Genomic DNA, 10843 nt, shown 5'->3' with positions numbered 1-10843 from the left:
GTGACCATTTAAGTACCTGCTGTATACACCACCACACCGTGTAGGGAGAAGTGTCTTAGGGGGACATGACCCACATGGGGCTGGTCCCATTTACCAGGGTGGAGCTGAAGTGTAGGGGCGGGCCAGGTTCATGTGTTCTATCACCATTTTAGGGCTGGCACTCTGGGCTACAGGCACCACCCCAAACTTCACAGCATGGTCTTTTTTATTATCTCAAGCCCTAGTTTTATCTTCCAGGCAAACTGCATTTATTAAATCATAACTTTCCCCCTTTTTTTTATTAAGCACAGACATCTGTACTTGCTAGCTGGATCATTAGATCAGTGTGATAACCAGTCTACACTAAATGTCTGTAGTGATCTAACAGAATTTCAATCAAAAGCCAAGACACCAGACATTGTGGTTTGTTGGAGGACCTTATCATGGGCAACAGTGTAATAATCCTGTTACTCTTTGCGATGAAGATAAGAAAGCTCTTCCTCCCTGCAGTGGGTGGGTGGTTGGGAGCAAGCAGCTCAGTGAGGCCCAGCAGGTGTGTTGGGTTGGCCCAGTTCAGCCCTTCTGTCCTCTGGGCTGCTGTCAGCACGAACTTGGATGGAATCCAGTTCCCGAGGCCAACCTCCCCCCAGGGCTAGAATCCTCTCTCTTGCCCCATTGTGAGTCCTGCCTCTGCGTGACAGCTCAGTGCCCTTCCAGGAAGCAGGCTTCCTCTTTGACTAGCAGAAACTTCTTCCTGGTGGGATTCCAAATCCTGCCACTTTGAAAACCACCCATTGACTGTAGTTTTCTCTCTTGGCCACCCCTTTCTGCATGCCACACCTCTGGATAACTGGAACCTGCCACCGTGTTTCCCCTAGGCCTCCTTTCTCTAGGCTGGGTAGTCTCCGGTTCTTCAGCAACTCTTCCCTGAGCATTGCTCCCTTGGCCATCCTGGTCCTCTGAATTTTCTCCAGTTCATTTGAACTCCTCAAAGTGGAGGCCTCGGGCCCACTGTTGGACTGGATTCAGCCAGCAGAGTAGAGTAGAATGAAGGCCATTAGGCCATTAGGGGAAGCTTCTGTCATTTCTTTGTTTCTACTGAGCTAAGTGTCTACTGAAATCTGTCTCTAGAATGGTCCCAATCATAGTCTTAGCCTTGTGCTCATCCGGGGCTCCTTAGCCGGCAGCCCCTTAGCTAAGGAGCCCTGGACCTGGGTTGGTCCTTGTGGGTATGGTTGGTTCTGAGCTTGGGAGCCAACCCTCACACATGGTTCTGCCCCCTGCACCTCCAAGCCCGGCTACACAAACTTCACAAACAGCTTTGGATCACAAGACCAAGAGAGTGAGGAAGGAGCAGGGCAGCCCATCCCTGGCAGCAACTGCCCATCTGTGGAAGTGGCCACAAGCGCTGGGTTGGTGAGTCACCCAGAGAGTGGGTGAGATACTTAGGCCATACCTTCTACCTGCTCTGGGAGAAGTGGGATGCCTAAGAGGAGGGGTGCGTTAAGCATTCCTGGACCGGACTCCTGGCAGGACCATAGTTTTGCCCCATTTTTTGACGGGTGAGGTCAGAAGGAGCCCGAAGCTCCATTAATCAAGTTAAGCAGAGCCGGTGGTGCGCACGGCCAAGCTGGCCCCTGCCAGATGTCTCCCGCCCCTCGGCAGAGCAGTACTTCAGAGTTCTCTCCACTTCCTGCTCTGGCAGTGAGGATCAGGGCCTCTGGCAGCCCTCTAATCATCTTGGTGGCAGACGGAGCACGTCTGTGGCTTTCTCTTTTTATCCTGTGAGTTCATAGAAAATAAATGCAAGCCTGATTTCCAAGAAGGTGAAGATCAGTCTGTTAACCCCACTGTCTGCCCTTCCCCCTGGCCCTGCATCTCCCTTACCTCCCATAAGCCACTGGGCCCATAAGCAGACAGATGTGTCAAGGATCCAGGTCCTGGGCATCAGAGGATTGGCACCACCTGAGGAGGCAGCGCTGCGTGTGCTGTGAATCCTGGCTGGGAGCCCATCTGGGATCCCGTGTATTGGGGGCAGGGGTGAGGGTCAGCAGATAATAGCATTCCAGTGCTGCCTTGTCTTCTCCCTTCCCCCATGCTCCCCCACCTTCTCTCTCCTCACCTAAGCAGCACAGATTTTGTGCAATGACAAGGAAAGGGAACATTCAGTGCCAGGCTTTTAATTACAATTGCTTCAGGCTGCTGGCCTCCATGCCAAATGGCCACACGGAGAGTGTTCTATCACACCAGAAAGCCAACAGGGTCCAGACTGTGGTGCGTGCACCCGGCACCTGGTTAGGGATGGGGCTGTGTGCCTACCAGGGAAAGGCCAGACCCAGATTAGTTCACGTGGGCCTCAGAGCAGCTGGGCTTTAGCTGGAACTGCTGGGCCAGATGGAACTGCCTGCTGAGACCCTTATAGCAGACTCCAGGGAAGGCCTGTAATTGGGTGGGAGAGGGATCTTTGGGAGGAAGGCCAAGCTGCGGAAGGATGATGGGGATGGATGATACCGTGGGGCACAGCCACGCAAGAGGAATATGATAATCCTGTCCACAACACTTCACAATCTACAAAGAGCTTTCCGCTTTTCCGAGCATGCTTAATCCTCCCATCAATCCTGCTTAGGAGACAGGGCTCAGAGAAGGGAAGTCACTTGCCCAGAGTTAAACAGGCAGAAAACCAGGTTTGGAGCCCTGGCCTCCCACTGCATCCAGCAGTTTCCACGAGGAGGTGGGTCCCTCAGGAGCCAGAGGAGCAGCCCAGGCAGGAAACAGCTTGGCCCCCACCGGAGCCACCAGGGCAGCCCTCAGGGCAACACCGTGGTGACACTGGTGAGCACCACGTGCTCGGGGACTTTGGAGACGGAGCACCGGCTGTGCAAGGACAAGGACTTGTGGCTGGCAGAGGAGCGGGGGCTGGGGGCCTTCGGAGAGCCGCAGGGACCCAGGCCAGGCAGGCAGCAGGAGAAGGCGGCCTTAAACTGCTCCCGGAATTTGCCTTGGTTGGAGACAGAAGACACAGCCATAAGGAGATGGATGAAGCAGGAAGGGCCTTGGGCCCAGGGACACCCACGCAGCTCCAGCCAAGCTGCCTGTGAGGGGGTGGGAGGGCAGAGTAGAGCTGGGAAAGAGAAAGCCCCAAGGCGACCTCGTCACTGCCAGGGAGAGTGAGGACAGAGGCCCCAGAGCAGTTCCCAAGGAGAAATGCAATTTTCATCTGATTCCTTGACTGCGCTCTGGCTGTGAGCCCGGCTCAAAACGTGGTGTCTGGCTCAGGGGCCTGGGGCCACCTCTGCCCTCCTTGGCGTGTAGGTGGAGGGGCTCAGACTCACCAGCTGTGGCTAGGCTTTCCCCCACCTATGCCCCCCACAGTGATGGGAAGGACAGAACCAGCTTGCAAGAGGCACTGTGCTGGGCACCTCTGCCTTGCCCCCCCGGTCCCAGCACCCCGAGAGGCAGAGACCTCCTTGACCATGCTTCATTGCCCAACAAGCCTCTCTGGGGCCCCAGCAGAGGCAGGCACACAGTAGGTGCTTAGTGAATGGGGACCAGACTGGAATGCCCGGCAGGAATCTGCCTGCCGCATCTCCCCCTGAGCTGGAGACCACCAGCTAGCCTTTGGGGACTAATTCCTTAGTCTCACTGAGGATTGGGATATGGACTTCCAGCTCCTCCTTCTTCAGCCTTTTCTCAAAGAGTATTGTTCCCAGGCTTGAATAGTCATCTGGACCTGTTTGTTAGGCCTAGATCTGGAGCCACGGGTCTAGCAAGCTGCACTTCTGCTGAGCCCAGGTGCATCCGAGGGTGGAGGTGTGGACAGTGGGACAGCAGAGGGGAGAGGCCTGGGGTAGGGCTAGGGGACTGGGGATGCCTGGAACTCCAGACAGGGGAGCAAGAAGGCTGGTACTGGAGGCAGGTGGATCCAGGGACAGCCCCTCACATCCTGGCCACTCTGCCAGTACGTGTCTAGCTGGGCATGGGGAAACCCTTCCCCAGCCAGGGCTGCCTCTGCCGGTGACCCTCCATTACCTGGATGACTTGGTTATGCAGTCATCCTCTTAGGTAGGAGCTCAGGGCCCTCTTCCCATAGTTCCTGGCTCCCCCCAGAGCCTGCGTTGGCCAGACGGGCTGACGGGAGGTGAGCTGGCCTAGCTCTTTCCTGTCTCACCCACTCACTGATTTGTATGGTCTGCACAACTGGATCCTGGGTGCTGGTCAGCTGGTTCTGGCAACTTTTGGGAGCGTGGCCTGTCTCCACTCAGACCAGGGGGGCAGGGGTAAATCTTCCCCCAATGGGACTTTCCAGAGCCAGCTCAAGACCCCCAGGCAGGAGCAGAGACATCCTCTCCTGCCATCCCTTTATTCAGCCTGGATCGGGGGCGGGCAGACTGCTGTCCCAAGGACACCTACCACCCTCAGTTGCTCTGCCTCTCCGGGCCACTCACCGCTGAGGAAGTTGTAGATGATGGGGTTGGCAGCGCTGTTGGCATACACCAGCCAGTGGGAGAAGGTGAAGCAGGCGTACACGGCTTCTCGGTCACTGGATTGGCGGAACATCCCGAACACCCTAGGACCAGGGGGAGGACAGTCAGAAATGGAGTATGTGTGTGTGTGGTGGGGGGAGGGGACAGGAGTCACTACCCTCATCTAAAGCACAGGAAAGCCAAGGCTTAGAAAGGGAAAGTGAGTCAACAAGGTCACACTGCTCACGAGTGGCTGTAAAGTATGGGTTCCCACAGCCCCTTCTGTCCACCAGGTGACCCTTTCCTGGGCCTTTAGGTCTGGGGTCTTGAGCACAGAGAGTTTGACCAGGGTAGGTGTAGGGACAGGGACCAGGGTTCATCTACTCAGTCACCCCACCATCTGATCTCTATCCTGGTGGCAACATGAGAAGTCAAGACATCATCCATTTTTTCAACAACGGAGGTGCAGAGAAGTAAAGTGACGCAGCCAGGAAGTGGCCAAGCACAAACTCACACTGAGATGGTCTCATGGCACACAGCCCATTGCTCTTTCCCTGCACCCCGTGGCCCCGCCTGCTTCTGGTGCTCTATCCCTCCAGACACCTGCGGGGCCTGGTCCCTTGCTGCTTCCCTGCCTTCAGGTCTCTGTCAAATGTCATTTCCTTAGGTGAGCCTCTCCCCCTTTTTTTTTAAACCATTGTGTCTAAAAAAAGATGAAAAAATAAACACACAAACCCCCGCCAACCCCTGTCACCGTCACTCTCTGACCTCTTCCCCTATTTGTCTTCATAGCCCTATCACTGCCTGCCAGGACGGTGGAGACTCATTCCTCTCCCTGCCCCCAAGATGTAGACTCCACAAGAGCAGAGACTGTCTTCTGCACGTGGTCTGTGCCCCCCAACCCCTGCGAGCTGATGGGTTGAGTGAATAGAATGTCACAATATCCCACCAGCAGCTCACACAGTTATTATTCACATTTTACAGGCTGGAAATTGAGGTTGGGAGGCCCAGAAAAGGTCATTACTATGATCTGCCGCAAGGCCACACAGTGGGTGAGGGCTAGAGCCCCGTCTTTCTCCAAAGCAGAGAGACCTCCTTCCTCTGAGGCCACAACCTCTGCCCTCATGCTCTCACCTCTTGAGGACATTGAGGACACTGATGGGCAGGTAGCAGAGGGCAAAGACCAGCAGCAGCACCATCAGCATCTTGGCCGTCTTCCTCCGCGCTCGCATCTGCTTCACCTCAGCCAGGAAGGCCCGGGCCCGAGGGGGCGGTTCTGTGCTCAGGCCAGGCCCCTGGTCCTCCAGCTGCTCCGAGGGCCGCTTCCAGTTCCTCACCAGGGCCGATGTGGTGCCAGGGATCTGTCGGGCACACACAGAGAGAGCAGCGGTGGGTGGAGCTCCCTGGGAGGGCCCTCCTCCTTCTCCAGGTCCTGCTCCGGGTGGACCCTGGGGCAGGGTGGAGGTGGACAAGGCAGCGAGCCCTTTTGCAACAGGGAGGAACCCAATATTCATGACGAGGACCAACACTCTGGACTGGAGGGTGAACAGTCTCTCACAGAGTCCTGCTACCGCCCAGAAGCTCTGAGCATTCCCCTCCCCGCCCAGAACCTGCCGTTAGGTTGGTCAGTCTGCAACAGAGCCCCGAAGGTGGGCCCCAGAACCAGTAAGGCTCAGCCACTCACGGCCATGACTAGTTGGCCACACTTACTCAGCACGTGCAACGTGAGTACTGCTGCTTCTTTGGCTGGATAGTTGTGAAGACATTGCAAGCAATGTGCCGAATGCGGCAAAAACATAGAGGTGCTGTAGTGGGGGGGGGGTGCTGACCTGAGCCTTGGAGGGCCCCAGGCCTTCCCCTCGCTGGCTGAGGGATTCAGGGGGAGTTGCTATGCCTCTCTGAGTCTCTGTTTTCTCATATATTAAGTCGAGGACAATACATGATGGCTGAGAGGAGGCAAGACTAAACAAAGCTGGAAGTACATGGTACAATAAATGGCAGGTACTGATGTCAGAATGATGATCAGATATTAGATGTTGAAACCGATATTAGTTACCATTGGGTTCCAGGGTAGGCACCAGCACTTTGGCCTTGACTTGGCCACGTCCCTCGGCCTTGCCTCTCTCTGGTTGCAGCCAGGATGGCATGTTCTGAGGCGAGGGACTGTCTATTCCCTTGGACCACTACCCCATTTCCCACCAGCCCAGATAGTGACCCCGCAGTGGGCCTCACCTGGCGGCCCCAGAGCTTGCGGAAGATCTGGAAATAGGCCATGGCCATGAGGCCCAGTGGGGCCAAGTAGGTGACAATGAAGAAGCAGCTGTGGTAGATCTTGGGATAGAGGTCATCTGTAGGGGTCAAGAGATACAAGGCCAAGAGGTCCTCCCTTCTGGGAGCCTCCAGCCTGTTCCACTTAGCAATGCCACCCTGCCCCAACTAGAGCCACAAAGTCAAAGCAAGCAGTGGGGCCTCACACAGACACCATGGCAGAGAGACCCTGGCATTGCACAGCCTGGCGGTGTCCACCCTGGAGGGAGCCCTAGCAGAGGCCTAGACTAGAGGAGGTACCCGCTGTGGAGATATCTCTGGGCAGATGTCTGCTCTGTGGCATCGATCAAGAGACGGACACCTGTCCTATGGCATCCATCAAGGGGTTCCCCACCCTGGGAGTGTACCTGATAGAAGCCTGCTCCAGGGTGTCTTGTTGCGAGATAGCCACCCCGGGAGTGCCCACCACAGGAGTGCACCAACAGACACCTGCCCTAAGGGTACGTGTCCCAGAGGCGCCCACTTCAGGGATGCCCACACAAGGCTCCCACCATTACCTGCCCAGTGTTCATCACACACAGAGAAGAGGCGGGTGCGGTTGGCTAGCTCAGGGAGCACGCTGCTGCATTCCATGACGGCAGCCTGAGGTACCATGACAGCCAATGACACAGCCCAGATGCCCAGGATGGAGCTGCGGGCGCGCCGGGCAGTGCTCTTGAACAACAGCGGGTGGCAGATGGCATACCAGCGGTCCAGGGCGATGAAGCTGAGAGTCAGCACTGCCACCGACACAGACACGGCCTGCCCCATGGGGACACAGCGTCAGCCCTCTCGGGGGCCACTCACAGACATGGGATGAGAGATCGAGGCTCAGGTGGGGTGCGGATCCTGACCACACTGCTTGCTGGTTGTGTCGATTTGGGCAAATCACTCTCTCTCTCTCTGAGCCTCATCGGTGGAATGGGACTACGTCATCCACCTGGCAGGATTCTTTTGAGAATCCATGAAATTGTGGGTGGAAAATGTCTAGGTTCGAGACCTAGCACATAGTGGGTGCTTCTCTACTACAATTAATAACTTATGCTCATGGAACCTACTACGTGCCAGACACAGTTCTCATTATCCTCACAACAACCCCACCCCCATGTTACAGATGAGGACACTGGGGCACAGAAAGGTTAAATAATTTGTCCCCAGTGAATTTCCTCCCCAGCCTGTCTTTGTTCTCAGCGTTCCCAGGGTTAATCCATTGAATGGAAAGCCTTAAAACAATGGAAATCCAAGAGGCATTTCTCTCGGCCCAGGGATGCCATTCTTTCCCGGAGTGTTAGGAAAGATCTTAACTCAGGGAGGCAGACATGAGCCCAGGCCAGAGGTGGAGGGGGGTACTGCCCCCAGGAGTGCCGGCCTACCGTCTGGGGTACAGGAAGAGGGCTGAGGGATGCAGCTGAAGGGCGATTCTGCCCTCCTTCCACTCCACCAAACCCATTAGACATCCTGATTCCCACCTCTGGAGGGGCGGGGGGAAGGCTCTTTGGAAGGTTCCTTTGGAACCAGGGTGGTTGGGAAGAGGAGAGACTTTCCAGTGGCCCCCCTGGAACCAGGGAGTGGGCCCAGCATGCATTTGTGTCTGTCCCCATGGGCTTGTGCCTCTCTCCTCTGCTGTGTGCCCAAGTACCCGGAGGCGACTGTACATGTGTCCAGTGGCTGTGTGCATGTGGGTCTGCGGGTGTGACCAGGAGGGGACTCTCTGTATGAATGTGTGGGGCCGTGTCTGTGTCCTCAAGTGTCAGGCCCCACGGCCTGGCCTTGCTGACAGTAGAGGATGACACTGCAGAGGAACTGAGCCACCGAGTCCTGTCTGAAAGGCAAGTCTGAGGGTCACTTAGGTCTATGCAAGGCCATGGTCTTTGTACTTGGGGTGACAGAGGGGTGGTGAACAGCACCCCTGGGTGGAACTCACCTGTAGGTAGGGGATGACTTTGCAGAGGGTATGACCGAAGAGCCAGGACTCAGTGATGTCTACCAGCAGGCTGGCCGGGAGGCAGATGGCTGTCACCAGCACATCAGCCAGGGACAGGTTGACAATGAAATAGTTGGTGACCGTCCTCATGTGGTGGTTCCTCCACACGGCCAGGCAGACTGCAGGGCAGGTGGGGAGGTGGAAAGAGGAGGAGGAGGTGAAGCTAGGGGCAGAGTCATGCGGATCTTTGATCCTCCTAAACAAGTCTCTTCCCCCATGCCACCCATCCCCAAACTACCCAACCAAGGGAGATGGGGGAGAAGGAGAGAGAGAAGCCAGGCCCAGGTCACCTTCCAGTCCCTGGAGAAGTCCACACCACCACAAGCAACCTAAACACCTACCCAGCGTGTTGCCCACCAGGGCCACTAGGAACACAGCCACGTAGGCAGCGATGAGGACCCACTCATACTGCTTTGGGTACAGGTAATCGCGCCACAGATAGCGCAGGAACTCGTCTTCATAGTCGGGAGGCACCAGTGACGGAGACAGCTCCCCGCCGCCGGTGGGGGTCCCAGTCTGGGCCCCTGGGGTGGCTGAGGGCTCCATGAGCTTAGGAGTTGCTGATGCCAAGTGGCATCCTGGGCCCTGCAGGGGGAGGGGAGCCTGGCCAGGCCTCAGCCCACTTCCCTAGCACGCAGGTCTCTGGGGTCCCAGCCCCAACGATCCTGAAGGAAGGAGGGGAGGAAGAAAGAGAGAACATTAGGAATGTGCCAATTTGCATATAAGCTCCCTCTTAATTCTCACGGTGCTGTCAGGTTGCGGTGAGCCCAAAATTGATGGAGAAAGACAGATGTGGCTTGCATCTCAATTCCATATGCAAGTTGCTCTTGGATACCCTATGTCTCCCCTTCTAGCCTCGGTTTCCCCATCTCACCAAAGGAGTCATAACTGTACCAAGCTCATAGGGCCATGGTGAGGCTTAATGATCTCTAATGCGTGCCCAGTGCTTTACCCAGACACTGGCAAGGGTAGCCGGCTTCAGGGCCGACTCCGGGTACCATTAAAGATCCCTGCTTTATAGAGGCTCAGAAAGCCTGAGCCCCTTGTTTAAGGTCAAAAAGCTACTATGCTAGGTCTGTCTGAATCCGCGAAACACCATAGATCTGCGAGGGGAAGCCATCCTGATTGCAAATGTTCTCTCCTGAGTCAGTTCACAGGCCTGAAATTTTGGTTAAAAAAATGGTCGAGGGAGGCGTTGGAGACCCAGACCCCGCCGGCCAGACCTGGACCCTCCCGGTACACACGCAGGGTTGCTGGAAGGACTGAGGACCTCCCTGCAAGAGAGAGGAGAGCCCCAGGCCCAGCGGCCAGGCCCCTCAGACCCCCAGACCGGCTCCACTGGAATCCCCGCGGCCGGGATGCGCCCCGATGGCCGCCAGGGGTCGCTGGGCCGGCGCGCAGGCCGCTTTCTCCATTCATAAATCGGGCCTCGCTCCCCGCCCCCTCGCCCGCTCAGACCCTCCTGCCGGCGGCTGGGCAGGGACGCCCCCGGACGTGTGTAGGAGGGTTACCGGCCCCTAGAGACCCCTGGGGGAGGGCAAGGGGCTCCTTCGTACCCCCTCCAAGTGCCGGCGGACCCACTCCCCCAGCGGGACCTCCCTGCACCTCGGGGGCGGTGGGGGGCTGCGGGGAAAAGGTGGAGGAGCGAGGGCGCTGGGGGTTCCGCAGAAGCCTGCGCGGAGGAGGGCAGAGCCTCCTGGGGACCCTGCCTCCCAGCACCCAGCTCGTGCCCCGAGGCTCTTGGCTCCCGCCGAGGGTCCTTTGGAACCCGCACCCCGGGCCTGGGGGGGGGTGTCCCCCAAGCCCCGCACCTGTTGGCTCCGGGACCCCGGCGTCCTCGGCTGCTGGCCCCCGGCCCCTGCACCGGGGACTCCGCGTCCCTGCCCCCGAAGGCCGGGCTCGGGGGCCCCGGGCCGGGGGAGAGGTCGGGGCAGCCCCCTCCCGAGGCTGCGCCGCCTGGGCTCGCTCGGCTGGGCGCGAGCCGCAGCTCCTCCGCGGGCTGTTGCTGGGCGCGGGCTCCGCCGGGCTGCGCGCCGCGGGGAGGGGGGGCGAGCGGGAGGGGCGGGCGCGGAGGGAGCCCCCAGCCGGTCTCGGCTTCGTGTCGCCCAGC

General features: G+C 57.8%; 1 protein-coding gene across 1 annotated transcript; it reads right to left on the bottom strand.

Moving 5' to 3' along the window:
* Positions 1-60: 60 nt before the first annotated feature.
* HCRTR1 (hypocretin receptor 1) lies at positions 61-10570 on the bottom strand. Its single transcript, XM_055332429.1, has 8 exons — positions 10545-10570; positions 9075-9398; positions 8674-8852; positions 7268-7511; positions 6675-6790; positions 5577-5803; positions 4425-4546; positions 61-2977 (listed from the first exon to the last, which is right to left on the bottom strand). Exons 2-8 carry the CDS (start codon positions 9277-9279, stop codon positions 2787-2789), a joined length of 1284 nt encoding a protein of 427 aa, XP_055188404.1. The 5' UTR covers positions 9280-9398; positions 10545-10570; the 3' UTR covers positions 61-2786.
* Positions 10571-10843: the final 273 nt, after the last annotated feature.

The sequence above is a fragment of the Nyctereutes procyonoides genome, unplaced genomic scaffold, assembly GCF_905146905.1.
Source record: "Nyctereutes procyonoides isolate TBG_1078 unplaced genomic scaffold, NYPRO_anot_genome, whole genome shotgun sequence".
NCBI lineage: Eukaryota > Metazoa > Chordata > Mammalia > Carnivora > Canidae > Nyctereutes > Nyctereutes procyonoides.
This window is presented reverse-complemented; position numbering and strand designations above follow the sequence as displayed.